The sequence below is a fragment of the Oncorhynchus kisutch genome, linkage group LG9 (genome assembly GCF_002021735.2).
Source record: "Oncorhynchus kisutch isolate 150728-3 linkage group LG9, Okis_V2, whole genome shotgun sequence".
Taxonomy (NCBI): domain Eukaryota; kingdom Metazoa; phylum Chordata; class Actinopteri; order Salmoniformes; family Salmonidae; genus Oncorhynchus; species Oncorhynchus kisutch.
In genome coordinates this window covers 22,250,309-22,273,842 of record NC_034182.2, presented here as the reverse complement: position 1 = coordinate 22,273,842, position 23,534 = coordinate 22,250,309, and the positions used below count along the sequence as shown (strand labels likewise).

Sequence of the window (23,534 nt, the reverse complement as noted above, 5' to 3'; positions counted from 1 at the left end):
GGGCTGTGGTGGTCATGACATTTTGTCAGCCAGTGATTGTCAAGCAAATCACTGTCAGTCTCACGGTAATTGACCGTTAATTAACATAAGCACATTTAGCATCTCCTGGTCTCCCCACATGGCCCACAAGCCATTTTGAATAAATCCATGTAATATAGCATACACCTTTACTATAAATCCATTATTTATTTTAGACAGGTCTAAAGCAGCATGATAAGAAGAAAATAATAGCATACTCTGAGTTGTTCTTGTGTTAGGTCCTGATGTGGCTATGTCAAATGACTGTGGGCTACACTAGTTCATTTAGCAGACAAGATTTGCTTATAATTCCATGGCATTATTTTATAGTATTGAACAAAGCAGAATAAAATATAAATATTCTCTCGATTTGAGGGAGTGAGCACATGCGGCTATTCTATTGGCTTAATTTAGAGGTATCAATGTAACTTTAGTTGTTCTACAAACATTTTAAGGCTGCATGATGAGACTAATGATGATTTGAAAAAAGTTGCTTGAATGGCATGAGCTCTGCTTTATTTTTTTGCGCAGGCTGTACACACTCAATAGTCTCATTCACAATTTAACAAGAACTTGACAATGCCTCGAATTCATGGTGGCATCCCCTTTGTGGCCATAATGCACCTTCAAAAAATCCATGCCTTTTGCGGCCCGGAATGCTGCGTTGTGCCCTTCTCAAAGAGTGTGCTGCGCAATCTGTCACGTGACCAGGTCTTTCTCACAGGCTACAAGTGAAGACAGACATATCGGGGACGCAGCTGCGCGAGTCCTTATCCAATTCCGAGGTAAATATTGAAGATATTGGATGAACTGTTCATCAGCCAACAAGATGAGTAGGCCTATTGAACAGCAAAAGCACTAGTCTATGTCAAGCTACTATCCCCCGTAGTACAAAGGTCGACCTATTCTATTCTGTGCGATAAATAAATATTCCAAACAGTCTGGGACAGTTGTGGGATGCGATAGATCCCAAATTAATACAGCCAATAGCATAAATGACTGACACAACAGATCAGAACGTTTAGTTTAAAATGTTGATAAACTATTAAGCTACTTCTTCACATTATAAGCGCAGCAATGCACACATGGTATAGTAGGTTATAAGAGCAAATGTTCCATTAAAGGAAAACACCATTATCAAAAGTGACTGCAAATGCAATTATGCATGTAATGCTTTTATTATAAAGGTGCATTTTTATGGTGAAAATTATCTTCCCCAAACTTGAAACTTTTGCAAACGAGTCGCAAAAAAATGGCATTATGCTGGGCATCATTCACAAGTGAGAACATATAATTCACAAGGGACAGGCTAATATTGTCACCCATCAGACTATTCTTGATTTAATTTTGTCTTTACATATACTAAATAATATATGTATGACATTTGTTTTGATTTAGAATGGACCATTATCATGCACCTGTATCGAAACAGGGCAGGGGGAAAAAATAAGTCATCTATGCACTTAAACAGCGAATGGAGGACGCTTTTCCCAGTGGTATATTTTCATGCCAGCCAGGTAGGCTATACTCCTGTTGTAAATATAAATAATGTGCTTAACATGAGGAAAGTTGAGAAATTAATCAATATAGTAGGCCTAGCCTTTAGAAAGCTGATGGGATCCTCCTCTTTTTGTAAGTGACCATCACTCGGTTTTCTCCCACAATTGAATAGCCTAATGAAATGTTGCGCAACATGAGCTGATGGGCTCTCATGAAGTGTTTGATTAGATTTTAGAATACATTTACATTGATGTCAGAGTGATTAGAGGGACAATAGATGGCTGAGTAACAGGCAGTTAGCAAGTTTGGTAGGCTACCAATGACCAGCAGCAGCATCAGAGCTTAGAGAAGCCTAATTACCGTGACTAAACGGTCATGTGGAATTTGACTGCCTTCATGACTCGTGACTGCCGGTGTGGCAGTAATATGGTCACCACAACAGCCCTACTCATGGCTTCGTTTTTGCTCTGACATGCACTGTCAACTGTGGGACCTTATATAGAGAGGTGTGTGCGTTTTCAAATCAGTAGAAAGATCTTAAGGATGATCAGTGGAAACAATTTCAAGTCTCATAGCAAAGGGTCTGAATACTTATGTAAATAAGGTATTTCTGTTGTTTATTTTTTATACATTTGCAAAAAATGTTTTTTTTAAACTGTTTTTGCTTTGTCATTATGGGGTGTGTAAATTGATGAAAATTGTTTTTCATTGAATCAATTTTAGAATAAGGCTGTAACTTAGCAAAATGAGGAAAAGGTCAAAGGGTCTGAATACTTTCCGAAAGCACTGTACATACCTTGAAATCACTTGTAACGACAACACTGATAACATGGTCAGGAGAAAAACCGTCATTAGCTGTAGAGTTGGATAGATTATCACAGTCTATTTTTGCATGGACAGCACCATTTGCAGATATGTGCCCTTTGTCAAACTCTATGGCACGAGCTATGAAATGCAAGAGACATACCAGTGGTGCCTGTAGCGTTATATTAGATATTACCTTAAAAACATTTCATATAAAATGATCTTATTATTTAAACTTCATAATGTATCAGCACAGGAGTATTGGTCTTCTGCTTGATTATTCTATGAGGACAAAGTCTGGTTGTGGAAAAAAGCCAAGTCCCTCTCTTCTCTTCTCCATTCTTCACTCCCCTCTCCTTTCTCTTTAGTCCTGGCTAATCCCTATCATGTCCATATATCACTCTTCTCTCCTCTCACTCCTCTGAAGTCTTTGTCCATCTATCACTCCTCTCTTCTGTCCATTCCTTACGTGACAGTGGAGTCCTGCCCTCGGATCGCACACCAGGCCATGAACACATCCCTTTGAAGACAATAAATTGGAGAAGAAAACAAAAAAAATAGATCAACTAATCAATAATAAATAAATAAATAAAATCATAATTAGAGCAGAAATGTTGCTTTATCGACATTTTCCTTTCCTGGCTGCCGCCAAATGTCCCACGGACATTCGTTTCTTCTCCACAATGAGTCTGGATCTGAGCTGTCGAAATGTTGGTTATTAGGTTATAAAATAATTGCATCGGAGCTCCTTGAGTGTGCGGCTCTCCTTTTCTTTTCCAAGTGTTCTACTCCGCTAGCCAGCACCTCGCCTAAAGAGGTGTGCGGTTCTTTCGCCTCGAGACCATTCTTTGGGAAGAACATGATCTATCTTGACTCCTAAGTGTTTCAGGTGGTAATGTTAGTGTGTTCTGTTTATGTGTCTGTATGGCTGCATTTAGACAGGCAGCCCAATTCTGATATTTTTTCCACAAATTGGTATTTTGACCAATCATCAGATTTTTTCACATCAGATTTTTTTCAGCACTTATCTGATTGATCAAAAGTGAAAAAAAGTTTAAAAAGTGCAGAATTGGGCAGCCTGTCCAAAAGCAGCCTATGTCCAGCCATCTATCTGTCTGTACCTGCAGTGTGTGGCCACACACTTGTTGCTGCAGTATTCCCTGTCCCAGTCCTTGTTCTCTACAGCTGGGTTGGTGCAGCCGGCTCGGACACACAGGTTAGGGCTGCAGGTCTGGGTCACATCTGGCCCTGGAGACACATTCAACTCCACCTGCATCTGGGAAGGGAGGGAGAGGTGAAAGACCGGAGGGAGAGAGAGGTAGAGGAGAGAGAAAGACAGTGGTTGATATACAGTAGTGTGAAGGATACCAATCATTAGATGACCAGGGCCCTGAGTTTTCAGAGAAAATTATGAAAATATATGCTAAAGTTTTTCTATTCTATACTTCTCTTACCCCATCCTCTCCTTCAGCCCCGTCCTCGGCTTCCGTCGAACAGGCCGTTACTAAGGCAGCGGACTGTACCACCTCCCCCGAGGTCGGAGTGGGCCCCCCCAACGCGGCTAACCCCCCTGCCGCCGTGCCGATGACGGGAGCGTCCAAATCTGAGGCGGGAGGGACGATCTTGATCTGCAGAGGGGGTGGTGCCATGGCACCCCCGCCTCTTGGTTTGGCCTGCAGTGGCGGTGGGGCTTGGGCATGTACCATCTGCTGGAGACGGGGCGGAGGAGGGGTGTTCTGCATCTGTTGGAGTGGTGGCGGCTGCCGAGTAGACAATACCGTACTACTTGACACCACCATTACCCCTGATGGCGACGTCTGTTGCTTGATGATGATTTTCGTAACGGTGGGGGGGTTTAGGGCCAGGGCGGGCGTAGGATTGGGGGGTTTTTGCGCCCCTGTACGGGAGCGGGTGGTGACCTGAGGGAGGTCTCCACCTGCTAGGATGATGTTGGAGGTGCAGATGTTGGTGATGGTGTTCTCTTCAGGGGCGAGGTGGGGGACGGAGGAACGGGTGGAACGGGGAGCAGGGGTGGGGAGTGGGGCAACGGGAGGAGGAGAGGGAGGCGACGGGGAAGTGTCCAGAACCTCAATGGTCGGCTGGGAGAGAGAAGAGGAGGAGAAAGGTAGAGGGGTTGCAAGAGAGAGGAGTTGAGAGGGGAAAGAGGAGATGTAGTTTACACACTGACAAAGGGTGGCCATCATAATAAACCTACTCACACAAATAACTGAAGTGCTCTCTAGGAATACTCGTCTTGCCTCACCTGAGAAAGCTGATGATCTCTGTAGGCTTCCAGAGCCTCGAAATACTCCTTCTTAGCTGCTTCTGTCTTCCTCTTGTACACCTGAGAGGAATACACATACAGGGATATCATGAACCCGATACCATTACATTATTCATATCTGCGTGTGCTTGTGTAGTGAATGTGATTGTGAACATGCGTGTTTGCACATGTGAATGTGTGTGTGTGTGTGTACCTGCTTCTGCTCCTCCCCCAGGCTATCCCACATGGAGGCCACTATCTTGGACACCTCTCCAAAGGTGGCGCTGGGGTTCTGGCCCTTAATGGCTGCCTGCGTGTCCCTGAAGAACAGAGCGTAAGCCGACACAGGCTTCTGGGGCTCGTTAGGGTCTTTCTTTTTCTTCCCTTTCTTCCCTCCTCCGGCCGCTGCCCCTCTCCGGACGAGGGTAGGAGGGGTGCTGGAGGACGGAGCAAAGGAAGGAATGGGGGAGTCGGAGAGAGGGGGCTCGAGGGAGATGACGCCGAGAGAGATAGGGGACTCCACCAGCACACTCTGCTGAGTTAGAATGGAAGAAGGAGGGGTGGGATGGGAGAAAGGGAGGAATAGCAAAAACAAGGACATCAGTTTCATATAAAGTGTGTGACTGTAATCAATGAAGAGACTGAGGCAGACAGACGAACCAATAAACAGACAAACTGACTTGTAGACAGACCGACCAATAGGACTGACCTGTCTGAAGTTGTCCATGTCGTCGTCCTGTAGCGAGCCGGCCGGCGAAGCAGCGGCCGACAGTGGTTGGTCAGGTGACTGCGACCTCGCCAGGTTGGCCCCGCCCCCTAGGCTGAGCCCCAGCTGGGCGCTGAGCTCTGATTGGTCGATGGTGATCAGCTGGTTGTGGCCCAACAGGCTGTGGTCCATGTCACTCAGCGGGACGTCTATGGTCATGGGGGAGGAGCTGCTGAACTGGGAGCCAACATGGTGGCCCAGATCCTGGAAAATTAGGCAGGGTTCATACTCAGAAAAAGCCAAAGACAATGTATTACAGGCAGGCAGGACAGCCATTAGGCAGGATTAGGCGGCCGTCGACAGCAGCAGATTGACGAGGGCGAAACACCGTCAACAACACATAAAACCTCACATAATTTTGCCCAAAAATAACTACAATTCCTCTCAGCTAGTGGCATATGGATTATTTAGGTGAGCGCTGATCCCCTCCTGTGATAAGCAGAGGCCACTTTGTCAAAAGCAGGGGTGCAAAATATTTTGCTCGTCCATGCCGAATGCGCCTCTCCAGTGTGCTGTTGTCGAGACACACCGCTGCGGCACTCCACCAACATTACTTCAAAAAAATCATCTAACATAAACCATTTAGCTTATGGTAGAAAGAGTATATGGCCTTTGCTATAGCCTACAGGTAAAATGTATGTCAATGTCATGAGACACTTTTAACATCATGCACGCTTCGCCGATCAAATAGCCTAACCTAAATGGCACCCAATCAAATAAAAAATGTGCTTCGATGCGAACATGGCATGTTAACAAACATCATATCCTTAAAACAGGACAGCTCAAAATAAAATGGATAATATGGAATGGAAAAATCTGGCTAGAATCAAACTCGTGGCTGCTGTCCACGAGTTTCACACAGTGGGCTAAATTGTTATGATAATCAGTGGTTTCAAGTTTGTATCCATAATTGTTTTTACAAGATGATCATAAGTGAAAAATAAAATGCTTCTGCATTTCCCGCTATGTAAGCACACTGATTCTCATTGCAAATAGGCTCAGGATAACTCCTGATAAAGTTGGGTAGCTGATATTCTGAGCTTAAAACAGCCAAAATGATTAATAACAGGAATCAGGACTAATAAAGCCAATGCAACTGCCTATTTTTTTATATATTTTTTTACAAATGGTAGGTCTACCACATGGATGAGCATTCAGAAAATGTCATTGTGGTCATTGATACCGTTCCATTTATTCCAGTCCAGCCATTACAATGAGCCCGTCCTCCAAAGGCTCGTCCCACCAGCCTCCACTGCACCCCAGTAAGCACGGACCAACGAGGACGTCTTTTGGACGCATTTCTTTTGGTCCTGTCAGGATGTCTTTTTGGTGTATTGATTTGGTGTCGTCCGGACTTGATTTCAACATCCATGGACCGGATCTAATCTGGACCAATCATAGACGTATGTCTATGTTAAATTGAGATTTGGTCCGGTCCAGTCCTACTCAAGACATATGTTCAACTTTCATTCAGAACCGAAAATGAACCCAATAAAATTGTTTCGCCTAGGGCGGCAGAAGGGCCAGGACCGGGCCTGATTACAGGCAGCAGCCATCTTGTTATCAAAGAATGGACTGTGGTGTGAAAAGGGCCCAATTCATATAATTTCACATTTCTGTCAAGAACTAATTGTGTCGGAAATGGCACCCTAATAGGCTATTACCTACAGTACCAATCAAATGTTTGGACACACCTACTCATTCCAGGGTTTTTCTTTATTTGTACTATTTTCTACATTGTAGAAGAATAGTGAAGACATCAAAACTATGACATAACACTTATGGAATCATGTAGTAAAACAAATCAAAATATATTTGATATTCTTCACAGTAGCCACCCTTTGCCTTGATGACACCTTCGCACACTCTTGGCATTTTCTCGACCAACTTCATGAGGTAGTCACCTGGAATGCATTTCAATTAACAGGTGTGCCTTGTTAAAAGTGAATTTGTGGAATTTCTTTCCTTTGAGCCATTCAGCTGTGTTGTGACATGGTAGAGGTGGTATACAGAAGATAGCCCCATTTGGTAAAAGACCGAGTCCATATTATGACAAGAACAGCTATAATAAGCAAAGAGAAGTGACAGTTCATTACTTGAAGACATGGTCAGTCAACACAGAACATTTCAAGAGCTTTAAACGTTTCTTTAAGTGCAGTCGCAAAAACCATCAAGTGCTATGATGAAACTGGCTCTCATGAGGACCGCCACAGGAAAGGAGTTACCTCTGCTGCAGAGGATAAGTTCATTAGAGTTATGTAAGGGCTATTTGACCAAGAAGGAGTGATGGAGGGCTGCATCAGATGACCTGGCCTCTAATATCACCTGACCTCAACCCAATTGAGTGAAGGAAAAGCAGCCAAGTGCTTCGCATATGTGGGAACTCCTTCAAGACGGTTGGAAAAGCATTCCAGGTGAAGATGTCTTCACTATTATTCTACAATGTAGAAAATAGTAAAAATAAAGAAAATCCTTGGAATGAGTAGGTGTGTCCAAACTTTTGACTGGTACTGTATATAAGTGTACTACATTTGACCAGATTCATATGCAGGCCCTTTTCAAAAGCAGTGCACTACATAGAGAATAGGGTGCCATTTCAAAAGCATTCTCAACCCTTGCAGTCCTCACCATGCCCAGAGCAGACCCCAGAATAGCTCCTCCTCCACCTGGCTGACTGATGACCCCCAGACTCAGGTGGTGGTCCTGTCCCTGAGACTCCGGGTGGGGATTCACAAAGGTGGAGGCGAAGGACGGATCGTCTCCCCCGACCACAACGTTCCCGGGGGTGGACAAGCCACTGCGCTCTCCATCCGATAGCGCTCCGAAGTGGGCCACCACATCGGACGCGATGAGCGCCTGGTCTGGATCCAGGGAGATGGGGGGGATCTCGAACTCCTCATCTCCCAGACTGGGGGTGTGGAACGTCTATTGGGGAAGAGCGAGAGGGAGAAGAGACGGTGGGGGTTGGGGGAGCGGAGATGGTAAGAAGGAAAGGGGGTATGGAGAAAAGAGGAAGAGAGAAGAGGGGGAAGAGGGTGGGAAGAGCAAAGGTTATTATTATAGATTGAGACATCCTCCCCTGCTATATTGGGTGTGAGTGTTGTGTGAGTAACTGCAGATTGTGTGTTGTAAAGAGAGAGAGAGACAGGATAGTGGAGAGAGAAGAGAGTGAATGAGAGTTTAGAAGCGAGAGAAGTGGAAGGAAGGAATGAGTAGCTACCTCGGAGGATGAGAGGAACGGATGGCCCGCCCCGCTGATGGTCAGGTAGTTATTACTGCCTTCAGGGAACTGAAACACACACACGGGTCAAATCATCATCACATAGGATAATGATAAGACTTATTCTCGTAACAGTCAGCATCCCTTGAAAACATCTGTGGCATCATACAAGGCTGCTGTATCACATCCAGCCGTGATTGGGAGTCCCATAGGGTGGCGCACAATTGGCCCAGTGTCGTCCGGGTTTGGCCGAGGTAGGCCGTCATTGTAAATAAGAATTTGTTCTTAACTGAGCACATCTACTGCTGCTAAGCTTCCCAGTAAAGCAACGAAAGCAATTAAGCATTCCAGAATAAAAGTGCTCAAAATAGCCCTTGTTAATATATGCAGCTTAAGAAACAAGGTTCATGAAATCAATAATTTGCTAGTAACATTCATATTCTGACTATCTCTGAAACTCACTTAGATAATACCTTTAATACAGTGGTAGCAATACAAGGTTATAACATTTATAGAAAATATAGAAATGCCAATGGTGAAGGTGCTGTTTATATTCAGAACCACATTCCTGTAAAGATTAGAGAAGATCTCATGTCAAATACTATTGAAATAATATGGATACAGGTTCATCTGCCTCACTTAAAGCCCATTCTGGTGGGAAGCTGCTATAGACCACCAAGTGCTAAGTCAGTATCTGGATAATATGTGTGAAATGCTTGATAATGTATGCAATATCAACAGAGAGGTATATTTTCTGGTTGATTTAAATATTGACTGGCTTTCATCAAGCTGCCCACTCAAGAAAAAGCTTCAAACTGTAACCAGTGCCTGCAACATGGTTCAGGTTATCAGTCAACCTACCAGGGTAGTTATAAAACGACACAGGAATTAAATCATCAACATGTATTGATCACATCTTTACTAATGCTGCAGAAATTAGCTTGAAAGCAGTATCCAGATCCATCAGATGTAGTGATCACAACATAGTAGCCATATCTAGGAAAACCAAAGTTCCAACGGCTGGGCCTAACATAGTGTACAAGGAGGTCTAGACAAGACGTTTTGTAGTGATTCCTATGTTATTGATGTAAAGAATATTTGTTGGTCCGTAATGAGGAGCAAACAGACACTGCACTTGAAACATTTATGAAATTGCTTACTCCAGTTGCTAATAAGTATGCACCATTAAGAAAATGGCTAAAATGTGCTAAATCCCCATGGTTTGATGAGGAATTCAAAAATTGTATGGTTGAGAGGGATGAGGCAAAAGGAATGGCAAATAAGTCTGGCTGCACAACCAATTGGCAAACGTATTGCAAATTGAGAAATCATGTGACTAAACAGAATAAAAAGAAGAAACTACACTATGAAACCAAGATAAATGACATAAAGATTGATAGTAAAAAGCTTTGGAGTGCCTTAAATGAAATTCTGGGTAAAAAGGCAAACTCAGCTCCATCATTCACTGAATCAGATGGCTCATTCATCACAAAATCAACTGATATTGCCAACTACTTTAATGATTTTTTCATTGGCACGATTAGCATATTTAGGCATAACATGCCAGCAACAAATGCTGATAGTACACATCGAAGGAAAAATTACCAAATTATGACAGAACAAGCATTGTAATTTTAAATTCCGTAAAGTTAGTGAGGAAGAGGTGAACAAATTGTTTATCAACAATGACAAGCCACCGGGGTCTGACAACTTGGATGGAAAATGACAGCGGATAATAGAGGATGATATTGCTGCTCCTATTTGCCACATCTTCAATTTAAGCCTATTAGCAAGTGTGTGCCCTCAGGCTTGGAGTGAAGCAAAAGTCATTCCGCTACCTAAGAATAATAAAGCCCCCTTTACTGGCTCAAATAGCCAACCAATCAGCCTGTTACCAACCCTTAATAAACTTTGGGGAAAAAATGTTTTGACCAGATAAAATGCTATTTTACAGTAAACAAATTGACAACAGACTTTCAGCATGCTTATTGAGATGGACATTCAACAAGCACAGCACTTACACATATGACTGATTATTGGCTGAGAGAAATTGATGATAAAAAGATTGTTAGACTTCAGTGCGGCCCTTTGACATTAATCGATCATAGTCTGCTGCTGGCAAAACTTGTGTTATGGCTTTACACCCAATGCTATATTGTGGATAAAGAGTTACCTGTTTAGCAGAACACTGAGGGTGTTCTTTAATGGAAGCCTCTCCAACATTATCCAGGTAGAATCAGAAATTCCCCAAGGTATCTGTCTTGGCCCCATACTTTTTTCATTCTTTACTAATGAATTGCCACTGGCCTTGAGTAAAGCCAGAGTGTCTATGTATGCGGATGACTCAACAATATACATGTCAGCTACTACAGCGACTGAAATTACTACAACACTAAACAAAGAGTTGCAGTTAGTTTCAGAGTGGGTGGCAAGGAATAGGTTAGTCCTAAATATTTATAAAACTAAAATAATTGTATTTGGGACACATCATTCACAAAACCCTAAACCTCAACTAAATATGGTAATAAATAATGTGGATATTGAGCAAGTTGAGGTGACTAAACTGCTTGGAGTTACCCTGGAATGTAAACTGTCATGGTCAAAACATATTGATACAGTAGCTAAAATGGGGAGAAGTATGTCTATGATAAGGCACTGCTCTACCTTCTTGACAGCACTGTCAACAAGGCAGGTCCTACAGGCCCTAGTTTTGTCGCACCTGGACTACTGTTCAGTCGTGTGGTCAGGTGCCACAAAAAAGGACTTAGGAATATTGCAATTGGTTCAGAACTGGGCAGCACGGCTGGCCATTGGATGTACACAGAGGGCTAATATTAATAATATGCATGTCAATCTCTCCTGGCTCAAAGTGGAGGAGAAATTGACTTCCTCACTGCTTGTATTTATGAGATGTATTGACATGTCGAATGCACCGAGCTGTCTGTTTGAATTACTGGCGCACAGCTCGGACACCCATGTATACCCCACAAGAAGTCTCTTCACAGTCCCCAAGTCCAGAACAGACTATGGAAGGCACACAGTACTAAATAGAGCCATGACTACATGGAACTCTATTCCACATCAAGTAACTCATGCAAGCAGAACATTTTGATTTAATAAACAGATTAAAAAAACACCTTATTGAACAGCAGGGACTGTGAAGCAACACAAACATAGGTGCATATACACACACGTACGCATGGATTTTGTACAGTATACAGAGGGGCAAAGAAGTATTTAGTCAGCCACCAATTGTGCAAGTTCTCCCACTTAAAAAGATGAGAGGCCTGTAATTTTCATCATAGGTACACTTCAACTATGACAGACAAAATGAGGGGGGAAAAAATCCAGAAAATCACATTGTAGGATTTTTAATGAATTTATTTGCAAATTATGGTGGAAAATAAGTATTTGGTCACCTACAAACAAGCAAGATTTCTGGCTCTCACAGACCTGTAACTTATTCTTTAAGAGGCTCCTCTGTCCTCTACTCATTACCTATATTAATGGCACCTGTTTGAACTTGTTATCAGTATAAAAGACACCTGTCCACAACCTCAAACAGTCACACTCCAAACTCCACTATGGCCAAGACCAAAGAGCTATCAAAGGATACCAGAAACAAAATTGTAGACCTGCACCAGGCTGGGAAAACTGAATCTGCAATAGGTAAGCAGCTTGGTTTGAAGAAATCAACTGTGGGAGCAATTATTAGGAAATGGAAGGCATACAAGACCACTGATAATCTCCCTCGATCTGGGGCTCCACGCAAGATCTCACCCCGTGGGGTCAAAATGATCACAAGAACGGTGAGCAAAAATCCCAAAACCACACGGGGGGGACCTAGTGAATGACCTGCAGAGAGCTGGGACCAAAGTAACAAAGCCTACCATCAGTAACACACTACGCCACCAGGGACTCAAATCCTGCAGTGCCAGACGTGTCCCCCTGCTTAAGCCAGTACATGTCCAGGCCCGTCTGAAGTTTGCTAGAGAGCATTTGGATGATCCAGAAGAAAATTGGGAGAATGTCATATGGTCAGATGAAACCAAAATATAACTTTTTGGTAAAAACTCAACTCGTCGTGTTTGGAGGACAAAGAATGCTGAGTTGCATCCAAAGAACACCATACCTACTGTGAAGTATGGGGGTGGAAACATCATGCTTTGGGGCTGTTTTTCTGCAAAAGGACCAGGACGACTGATCCGTGTAAAGGAAAGAATGAATGGGCCCATGTATCGTGAGATTTTGAGTGAAAACCTCCTTCCATCAGCAAGGGCATTGAAGATGAAACGTTGCTGGGTCTTTCAGCATGACAATGATCCCAAACACACCGCCCGGGCAACAAAGGAGTGGCTTCGTAAGAAGCATTTCAAGGTCCTGGAGTGGCCTAGCCAGTCTCCAGATCTCAACCCCATAGAAAATCTTTGGAGGGAGTTGAAAGTCTGTGTTGCCCAGCAACAGCCCCAAAACATCACTGCTCTAGAGGAGATCTGCATGGAGGAATGGGCCAAAATACCAGCAACAGTGTGTGAAAACCTTGTGAAGACTTACAGAAAACATTTGACCTCTGTCATTGCCAACAAAGGGTATATAACAAAGTATTGAGATAAACTTTGTTATTGACCAAATACTTATTTTCCACCATAATCTGCAAATTACATTCATTAAAAATCCTACAATGTGATTTTCTGGATTTTTCCCCCTCATTTTACAGGCCTCTCTCATCTTTTTAAGTGGGAGAACTTGCACAATTGGTGGCTGACTAAATACTTTTTTGCCCCACTGTATATGTGGTAGTGGTAGAGTAGGAGCACACAGTCTGAATGTATTGTAATGTTTTTTTAAATTGTATAAACTGCCTTAATTTTGCTGGACCCCAGGAAGAGTAGCTGCTGCCAGGGGATCTATAATAAATACAAATATTGACTTGCCTAGTTAAATAAAGTTTAAATAAATAAAAAATATGTATATATATAAATGTTCACAGAAACTTTACCATTCATCAAAACATTGAAAATCCCAATAACAGCTGAGCTCACATCACTTCCCCACACACATGTACTGTATATACTACATATTCAGCCAAGCCCTTATATGCTGTTGTAAAATAGTTATTGTACAGGATTCTGAGTGCATGTGAGAGTCCGTGAGTTTTCCATAGAGCACAACACAGAGACAGACACACAGGTCGCTTGTCCAATCAATCTCGCTGTCAGTCACCTTATTGTCATATCCATTGAAAGACCCAGGGTCCAGGAATTCTGGATCTCCGTGTGGTCCAGTCCCATCCGTTAGATCGGAATAAAAATTCAGGTCCATTATCTAATGGCGCCTCGTATGACATTAAATCAATGCAATTGGTTGATATACGGAATAAATCTATAATCTAAAACGTCTGTACCACTGTCTTTGTTTTAGTACCACAAAATGTATAACCCCCAAAAAAATCCAACTCGAGGCTACACACAATGAATTCAGATTTCTGTCATGAAATATGCAGGATTTAGCGACTTGATATGAAACAAAGCAGGTGTTAGCTATGCTCATATGGCCAAATAATTATTGTGATGCACCCCAGCGCTCTCACTCACACCAAAAATAACCTGTCTCTTGACTAATTCGCGTGGCTATCCTAGCTGACGCAAGGCTGTGTGGTACCGAAGCATGTGCTATTGGTATGTCTGGTTACAATTATACAGCTACTACACCCGACAAAAAACAGAAACTCATGTTAACAGATGGGTAATATTACAAGTTATATGGAGTCCCGCAAATAACCGTATTTTGATGTGTCTTGAGGCATTTCAGAATTGAGCTCGTCTGGTTCTTTTCACAGCTGCTCTGCGCTCGAACAAGGCTGCTCAATGGATCCTGAATTGTGGATTTGGATTGGAATCAATCACCGTGGGTCGGGTTCCTGTGTGGGGAATGGTTGGGAATAGAGGGTGTCTGGGATTTCGGACTTTTGCTTTCACAGTTGTTTTAGTTCAAAGATTTGTCATCATGTAACAATCAACGTTCTTGTGTAGATAATCATATGGCTGACTCAAGTCTGTATACAACCACTCTCTAATTGAAATAAGTAAACAAATCGCACAGACTTCTCTCCCCCCCAGGACCCCATTTTTCTCAAATGGTTCATCCCAATGGCCTAGTAAACCAAATGAAATCATTTTAACAGTTTATTCTCTGGAGGCAGAATATCCCAGACCACTAGTAACTCAATTTTAAATATTTGGTAATGCCAATCGTCAACATTAATTTTGGTAAATAGCCATTGTCGCAGGTTTATTTGAACAGTCGGAATATGGTAAGAAAGGGATCATGACTGCACTTATCCTGTGTTGAGCTCTTGGTTTTACTAGCAAGCGTTCTCAGCTTTTAAAACAAGGCCACGTGAAGCTCACTAACAAGTTCGTCTAAGGCCTCAAGGACTTTTATAGAAGGAGAAGCGAACTGCAGCTCTAGTAACAAACTAGGAAACTGTAAGCTAACGTTATATCGGAATTGATGTCGGGCTGAGCGTGAGTGTTCATTGTGTGTTGGAAAACCAAAGATTATGGACACTTGTGCGATCCAATCTGTACACGTAGTGAATATGCCGACCACGCGTGATACCCCACTGCTAAACTTTATACGCATCTTACCTCCATTATTACCCCGAAATCTGCTCTGTCCCACTTTTCTGAATTTCGCCCGTGATAATTTATCCTAAAAAAAATGACATTGCACCAGCTTCCGTGATTGTCTCGAGAAGAGGAAGTGACATCATTTCCACAGAGCGACAAACAAGTTGAAGTTCCGCGAGCTCGAGTTAGCTAAGTGGAAAAGCTATTTTTTGTGAACTACAGTTTAACAATCATTTGAATGTTCTTGAATAAATAACTCAATTTATACTGTATCCTTTCCTATAACATGTCAGAATACACAGAAAACGATAAGTCATCACAACTTAAAACGTGTTTTACTCACATTTTCATTAATGTAATAAAAAGATACAACTTGGGACGTCTTTTTGTTGTTGTTGCTTGTACATAAACAAAAAGTCAAATATAACATTTACATAATTATTCAGACTAAGCAGTACTTTGTTGAGGTACCTTTGGCAGCGATTACAGCCTCAAGTGTTCTTGGGTATGACTACAAGTTTAGGTACCTGTATTTGGGGAGTTTCTCCCAGTCTTCTCTGCAAATCCTCTCAAACTCTGGCAAGTTGGATGGGGAGTGTCACTGCACAGCTATTTTCAGGTCTCTCCAGATATGTTTGATTGGGCTGGGCCACTCAGAAACTTGTCCCAAAGTCACTCCTGCATTGTCTTGGCTGTGTGCTTATGGTCGTTGTCCTGTTGGAAGGTGAACCATCACCCCAGTTTGAGGTCCGGAGTGCTCTGGAGCAGGTTATCATCAAGGATCTCTGCACATGGCCGGTCATCTTTCCCTCGATCCCGACTAGGCTTCCAGTCCCTGCCGCTGAAAAACATCCCCACGGCATGATGCTGCACCACCATGCCTCACCGTAGTGATGGTGCCATGTTTCTTCCAGATGTGACACTTGGCATTCACACCAGAGTTCAATCTTGTTTCTCATGATCGGAGTGTCCTTAGGTGCCTTTTGGCAAACTGCCCTTTACTGAGGAAAGGCTTCTGTCTGACCACTCTAACCTAAAGGCCTGATTGGTAGAATGCTGCAGAGATGGTTGTCCTACTGGAAGGTTCTCCCATCTCCACAGAGGAATTTGGTCAGTGACCATCGGGTTCTCGGTCTCCTCCCTGACCAAGGCCCTTCTCCCCCGATTACTTAGTTTGGCCAGTTCTAGGAAGAGTCTTGGTGGTTCTCAACTTCATCCAATTAAGAATGACGACACTGTGTTCTTGGACAATTCTTTTGACCTCAAGGCTTGGTTTTTACTCTGTCAACTGTGGGACCTTATATAGACAGATGTGTGCCTTGCACATCCAAATCAATTGAATTTATCACAGGTGGACTCCAATCAAGTTGTAGAAACAGCTCAAGGATGATCAATGGAAACAGGATGCACCTGAGCTCAATTTCGAGCCTCATAGAAAAGGGTCTTGAGTACTTATGTAATAAGGTATGTCTGTTTATTTTTAATGCATTTCTAAAAACCTGTTTTTGCTTTGTCATCAGTATTGTGTGTAAATAGGGGGGGGGGGGGACGACTATTTAATCAATTTTAGAATAAGGACGTGATGTAACAAAATGTGGAAAAAGTCAAGGGGTCTGATACTTTCTGATTGCACTGTATATACTAGCTAGCCGATCTGACCTGCTTGCTTACAGTTGCACTAGGCTCAGTTAGGCTTCCTGTGTAGATTAAAAGCCAATTCATGCTTGATCCGAAAATGTGTTCCGTGGCTCCGTACGAAGGGTCTAATCCCAAATTTGGTAACAATGTGGAGGTCTCTAGAGCTCCACATTAACATCATTGGTTGGTTACAGGTGGGGGTGGGAGGTCCTGTATAAACACAAACTCACTTATTTTACAACAGCTCTCCAAAGCGCAAGAATGCCCTGACTTCCACAGAGACTGTATCACCGGAAATGCTGCACGGCAAATGCTGACAGTCGGATTGACCGTGCAGCGACTTTAAGACACCATGGAGCCGGCGTGAGATTTGTCTCAGGAAAACATGCCTCAATGCAGGGCTGATAAATGCATTGTAATCCCATTATCCCAAATTTTACAACAAGATTGAACTACTGCTATTAATTAAACTAGCAGTTGTTCAATCTTCTCTGTGTAACAGTTGGGATGATGGAACAATTAGGAGTACAATACATTACTCACCCTAGGATTGAGGTACAATTCTGAATCTGGCACCAGCTCCAAGGTGTCTTAATCTACACAGAAAGCCTGTAAGCAAACGGATCTGCTGGAGATTATAATATATACACAATCAAAACGTAATTAGCTAACAAAAAGTTGATTGAAAAATATAATCAATATCTACAAAGCTCTCTGCCTAAGCAACCTCACAGCCCCATGGCACCTCTGTCCTATACATTTATCCAACTACATTTCAGTACACATACAAGAGTAGTTCTCACGTTTAATTTATTCTCCATCTCCAAAACAAATATCTTTAGAAAAATATTGACACTAGTACATGTTAATTGAACAGTTGATTTTGACAGCTCTGAAACCACATTCATAAGGATTAGGAAAATCACATACAGCACTCTGTATGGACTTCATGTCCAGAATGATGTTCTGTACACACACTAAATTTAAAAATTACATTCTGTCAGGGCAAATAGCCTATATAGGAGCAGGCCTGAGATTTTCATAAACAGATTTCTCAGGCTAGCCCCAAGACATACATCCTCTGGGCCCATACATCTCAAACAATTGTGGAGCGAGCCTTTTAAATCAATTGATGATAAATCAAAGCCTGATTCACACTTTAGGGCCATGCTGAGCTGTACTGTTTAGCTGTAACCATGCTAGAAAGGACAACGTACAAAGAAAATATCCAAGCCAACACAGTAGGTCTACGGCTCGGGTCGGCCCTGGAGGGTGAATCAGGCACAATAGTTGTCATTCATGCTTCAATCACAGAACTGGTCTGGGCTGCTGGGTGAGGAGGAGGCCGAAGCGTTTCTTCAGGGTTACCCGGTGCCGGGAGAACTTGTCATCAGGCGAGAAGCGGGCGGGATGGGCAGAGCTGGTGGGCTGGCCCAATAGATCCACCTTCTGTTTGGTCACAGGGTGAAGAGAGGAGAGAGGTATGACAAGGAAAGAGATAGCATGAACAAGTAGCTGAGTATAGCTTGTTACAACGTTACAGGGTTGGACAGGCCCATTTTCTACAGAAGCCGTAGGGCCAGAATTTTTTTTGATGTAAAGTTTGGATACGTGGACCACCTCTGAGAAGGTTATGAATTGCATCAGTAGTTGATATTTAGAGATGCCATCTAAGCAGGACCTAAGAACAGTTACAATCAGAAACTAGCTACAATAAGAATAACAGCATATACAAGTAATAATTAGGTGGGTGATTATATTTGTCCTATTTCACACATGTACAAGTTTGCATTAACGTATAAGCATGTTTTTTGCATATCTCAACTCGGAGACCTTCGGAGAGTGGGGTCACAGCTGAACCAGTACCTGTGCACGAGGAGATGAGATCTCCTCTGATGCCCAGGATTCTTCAATTCAAAGTCCCATTAACCAGGTCCGTAAACATATAACGCCAAAATATGGAGCGTTCGCAGTTACGCATGGTATGTGCTTCTAAAAATGGTCTAAATAAAAATTTATAGTTTTTGACCAAGTGCACATGATCTACCTTCGGCACTGGCAATAAAAACCACTCATTACTGCCAAGCACAAGTCAGCTGATCCAGCTAGAGTACTGTATCCCAGAAGTATCATTGATTTTATTTAGACATGTTTTGGAAGTACATACCCTGCGTAACCACAGTAATGACGATAGCGGAACTCTGCGGAACTCCATATTTTGGTTAAAGCCCGAACATATGTGGACATTAAAGCCCGAACATATGTGGACATTAAAACATTTGCAGAGCTAGTTAATGGGACTTTGAATTTAAGGATACTGGGCGTCAGTCTCCTCAAGTTCAGTTCACAGCCAGAGTCTTACATGATCAATGGCGACCCTGGAGCACTTAGGGGTTAAGTGCCTCGCTCAAGGGCACAGGAACAGATTTTTCACCTTGCCGCCTCTGGGATTCGAACTAGCGACCTTTTAGTTACTGTCCCAACCAGAGAAATAGAATGAATTATATTTCTATGGGCCCAATGGTCTTACCGCTAGGCTATCTGTGTATTAGAGACCTCTAATGCCCAGAAAACTCTGATTGAAACTTCCATTCACCAGCTCTGCAAAGCGTTATAACCTTAATTTCAAAATATGTTTGCTTGTCACCAAATACGAGCTTAAATTTACTCCTGTTACGGCCAGTATGTACAAGAGCTGTTTTCAACTTCCGACCTGTGCGTGGCTTGTAAGGAGATGCTGAATAGGCATTTTTTGGGCTGCTTGTATATGTTGTATCTGTTTTGTGCAGTACATATTGGCCTTAACATGAGTAAATGAGCATAGTTTCTCAGCAAACTCCATATGATCAACAAACATATTTTGACAATGCTTGCAGAGCTGGTGAATAGGAGATTGAATCTGAACGTTAGGTCTCTAACCCAGATAGTGGTTCACCTGTCGCCCTACTTGACTGCCTACCGCTTAGCTTTGGGACAACATCGGGAGTCTTTGTATTGGTTGGACTCCCTCTGCGAATAACCCATATCACAATATAGCCAGCTTCACCCCCAAAAAGTTTCCAGTCAAAAAAGGGCATATATATATATATATATATATATATATATAATTCTCTAGCAACTCTTTTTTTTTTAACATTTGACCTTTATTTAACTAGGCAAGTCAGTTAAGAACAAATTCTTATTTTCAATGACGGCCTAGGAACAGTGGGTTAACTGCCTGTTCAGGGGCAGAACGACAGATTTGTACCTTGTCAGCTCTACCAGACGTACAGTGAAATGTGTGCTTCGCTATCAAATAAACATCTGAATTCAACTTCTGTCCGAACCGCACCATATTCCTGCTGTGTTGAGTAGACCGTGGTAGACTATCATGGTAGGAATTCTCACGTGAACTGCGTGGTCTGATGGCAGCCGGTTGTTTAACACGACAGGAATATGGTGCTTTTCGGACTAAAGTTGGATTCAGACGTTTATTTAATAGCGAGGGACACATTTCGCATATGTTAAGTAGTTTATATATAGTACATACATGGCTTTGTTAACTGGAACGTTTTTTCTTAGGGTGAATCCCTAAGATATGCGGTAGCGTTATTTTGATGCACAGCTAGCCTACCTCCCTAAAAAACACAATGCATTAACGCACTCCGCTAAACTTTTCTTACAATGCAGAAGACAGACGTAATATTTATGTGCATAGAGTGGACACGATTCTATACCACATCATTGAATATTGCTAACGGGTTTGCATGCTAGTTAATTAGTTGTTAGCTAGCGAAACCTACCTTCAGAGTGTAAACTCTCTCCCCATTCTCGTTCAAGTAGAACTGCAGAAACATCGTGACGAATAACTTGTGCTTTGTAAGTTATAAACAAGTGGACTTGTTAGCTTTTATTTGACAGAAAATGTGCCTGTATTTGTTGCGTTCAGCGGTCCACGTGCTTTTTTCCCCTCCGAGTGTTGAAAGCGGATATACGTGAGGGAAAAAATTGCCTCTTGCACAAACCTAATCGAGAAAAAAAAAAATCTTATTCGTTGAGGTGGCATCCAATAAATGTTGCATTACCGCCACCTACTAGACTGGAGTATAACTCCTTTGCTTGAAAAAAAAAAATACAACAAATGCCCTACAATCTAACACCACTTTATTTATAATAATAAAAACAATACCATACTTTGTCACATGTGCTGAATACAACAGTGAAATGCTTACTTTACAAGCCCTTAACCAACAACACAGTTTTAAGGAAAATAGGTGTCAAGTAAAAAAATAGATAGGTAAAAAAATAATAATAATAATGTAACTCATCTGATGTCAAGTCTCGAGACACCCAAATACCTCTCTGCAGCTACCACCACAACCTCTATTTTCTGCGACTTACGGATCCTTGCAGTACAGTTGATAACCATTGCCATAAATGCCAAAAATCCAATCTTACTGAAACATATCACTTGTTGGTTTATCCCTACTCACACCACTCCTCTCAGGATCCCTCCACCTTGACCTATCTTACTCTATTTTCTTCACTGCCTCAGCATATGACTTCTGCACTACTCTAACCCGGGAAACCTCAGCCTGCCTCTCTCGCACAGGACAGTTCTGATCCCCAGCCCCATGGCCACCCCTACAATTAACACATACCACTACTTTGTTTCATGCCCTTCTGCACACTTCTCACACCTAGGAACCTCCCTCCTACACACTGCTGCCACATGCCCTTAAGTTTGACACCTGAAACAACGTAATGTATTTGGCACAAAAGCTACAGGATAGGATATATATCCTAACATCACTTTGTTGGGCAAAGACTCATCATCAAAACTCAAAAGAACAGACAGTGACTCCTGTTTTTCCACTCACGCCACCCTGTCTGCGTCACAACAAACAACGAGCATCACAAACACCGGTAATCTTCCTGTTCAGTTAGTCAGCTTTCACATTTACCGCTTCCACAGTAATCACTCCTTTCAATGGCACCCTTTTCTTGAGAGCAAAACAATTCACATTTCTTGCCCACATTCATTTAACACAGAGCACCTGCTCCCTCTAACCAGCAGAAACAAACAATTATCACAAGACCACTTCTGGTTACCCTCACCGATTCCACAGCACCCAACTCTGTTGTCACCCACCCTGAAATCACACACAAAAAAAAAAGCAAGGGTCCACTTTTCCAAAACTTCACTCCTACTGTCACAGACTCATCTTGATCCTGACCCTCTGTACAAGCCCCGGGCTCCAAGAACTACACCACACCTCTAAATTAATGGCGCCTGAGAAGACGGCTGCCGTTTACGGTCTCATAACCAATTGTGCTATTGTGACTGTTTTTTCGTGTTATTTGTAACTGATTTTGTACATAATGTTTCTGCCACCGTCTCATATGACCGAAAAGAGCTTCTAGACATCAAGACACCGATTACTCACCCCATAATGGAAGAAAATGTTTTCTTTAACGAGTCGGACGCAAAGGATTTACTTCAGATGCCTGACAAGGCCCTCATCCCCGTCATTCGCAGGAGAAAGAGACAGAGACATATCGGGGACATAGGTCTGGGTCCCTTGTAAGGATCTGACGGCGAGTGGATAATATGCCTTTACAATCGGTCCTATTAGCCAACATACAATAATTGTATAATAAAATAGACGAACTACGAGCATGTATATCCTACCAAAGGGACATTAAAAACTGTAATATTTTATGTTTCACCGAGTCGTCGCTGAACAGCGAAATTAATAACATACAGCTGGCGGTTTTTACGCTTTTTTGGCAGGATAGAACAGCTGCCTCCATAAGACAATGGGTGGCAACAAGGGGTGGCAGTCTGTAGACAACACTATTTACCAAGAGAGTTTTCATCTATATTCTTCGTAGCTGGCTATTTACCACCACAAACCGATGCTGGCACTAGGACCGCAATCAATGAGCTGTATACAGCCATAAGCAAGCAGGAAAAGGCTCCTCCAGAGGCGGTGCTCCTAGTGCCCAGGGACTTTAATGCAGGGAAACTTCAATCCCTTTTACCTCGTTTCTATCAGCACATTACATGTGGAAAAATAAAACTCTAGACCACCTTTACTCCACACACAGAGAAGCGTACAAAGCCCTCCATTTGGCAAATCTGACCATTATTCTATCCTCCTGATTCCTACTTACAAGCAAAAACTAAAAGCAGGAAACACCAGTGACTTGGTCAATAAAAGAGTGGTCAGATGAAGCAGATGCTAAGCTACAGGACTGTTTTTCTAGCATAGATTGGAATATGTTCTGGGATTCTTCCGAGGGCATTGAGGAGTACACCAAATCAGTCACTGGCTTGATCAATAAGTGCATTGATGATGTCATCCTCACAGTGACAGTACTTACATACAGCTACCAGAAGCCATGGATTACAGGCAACATTTGCACTGAGCTAAAGAGTAGAGCTGCCTCTTTCAAGGAGCAGGAAGCTTATAAGAAATACCACTATGCCCTCCAAAGAACCATCAAACAGGCAAAGCGTAAATACAGAACTAATATTGAATCATACTACACCGGCTACAATGCTCGTCAGATGTGGCAGAGCTTGCAAACTACTACAGACTACAAAGGGAAGTACAGCCGCAAGCTGCCCAGTGACACAAGCTAAATTACTTGTATGCTCACTTCGAGGCAAGTAACACTGAAACATGCATGAGAGCATCAGCTATTCCG

The 23,534-nt window shown here is 42.6% G+C and overlaps 2 protein-coding genes across 3 annotated transcripts; both read right to left on the bottom strand.

Moving 5' to 3' along the window:
- Window positions 1–1,527: 1,527 nt before the first annotated feature.
- tox4b (TOX high mobility group box family member 4 b) lies at window positions 1,528–15,327 on the bottom strand. 2 transcript variants are annotated; one of them, XM_020491319.2, is made up of 9 exons: window positions 15,222–15,327; window positions 8,572–8,640; window positions 7,980–8,276; window positions 5,295–5,555; window positions 4,800–5,117; window positions 4,586–4,666; window positions 3,777–4,421; window positions 3,444–3,598; window positions 1,528–2,842 (listed from the first exon to the last, which is right to left on the bottom strand). In XM_020491319.2, exons 1-9 carry the CDS (start codon window positions 15,225–15,227, stop codon window positions 2,788–2,790), a joined length of 1,887 nt encoding a protein of 628 aa, XP_020346908.1. In that variant the 5' UTR covers window positions 15,228–15,327; the 3' UTR covers window positions 1,528–2,787. The 2 variants fall into 2 exon arrangements, with proteins under 2 accessions (XP_020346908.1, XP_020346907.1); XM_020491318.2 differs by lacking the exon at window positions 15,222–15,327 and adding an exon at window positions 13,795–15,190.
- Window positions 15,328–17,634: 2,307 nt separating this feature from the next.
- nop10 (NOP10 ribonucleoprotein homolog (yeast)) lies at window positions 17,635–20,834 on the bottom strand. Its single transcript, XM_020491332.2, has 2 exons — window positions 20,624–20,834; window positions 17,635–18,290 (listed from the first exon to the last, which is right to left on the bottom strand). Exons 1-2 carry the CDS (start codon window positions 20,675–20,677, stop codon window positions 18,150–18,152), a joined length of 195 nt encoding a protein of 64 aa, XP_020346921.1. The 5' UTR covers window positions 20,678–20,834; the 3' UTR covers window positions 17,635–18,149.
- Window positions 20,835–23,534: the final 2,700 nt, after the last annotated feature.

What these genes read in the sequence shown, in the direction of transcription:
- nop10 (XM_020491332.2), bottom strand. Translation starts at nt 20,677, where the DNA reads ATGTTTCTGCAGTTCTACTTGAACGAGAATGGGGAGAGAGTTTACACT. An exon ending in AGAGAGTTTACACTCTGAAG is followed by an intron (nt 18,291 to 20,623) that starts GTAGGTTTCGCT and finishes GTGACCAAACAG; the next exon opens with AAGGTGGATCTATTGGGCCA.
- tox4b (XM_020491318.2), bottom strand. Translation starts at nt 13,893, where the DNA reads ATGGACCTGAATTTTTATTCCGATCTAACGGATGGGACTGGACCACAC. An exon ending in TGGGGTCTGCTCTGGGCATG is followed by an intron (nt 5,556 to 7,979) that starts GTGAGGACTGCA and finishes CTAATTTTCCAG; the next exon opens with GATCTGGGCCACCATGTTGG. An exon ending in GAGATCATCAGCTTTCTCAG is followed by an intron (nt 4,422 to 4,585) that starts GTGAGGCAAGAC and finishes TCTCTCTCCCAG; the next exon opens with CCGACCATTGAGGTTCTGGA.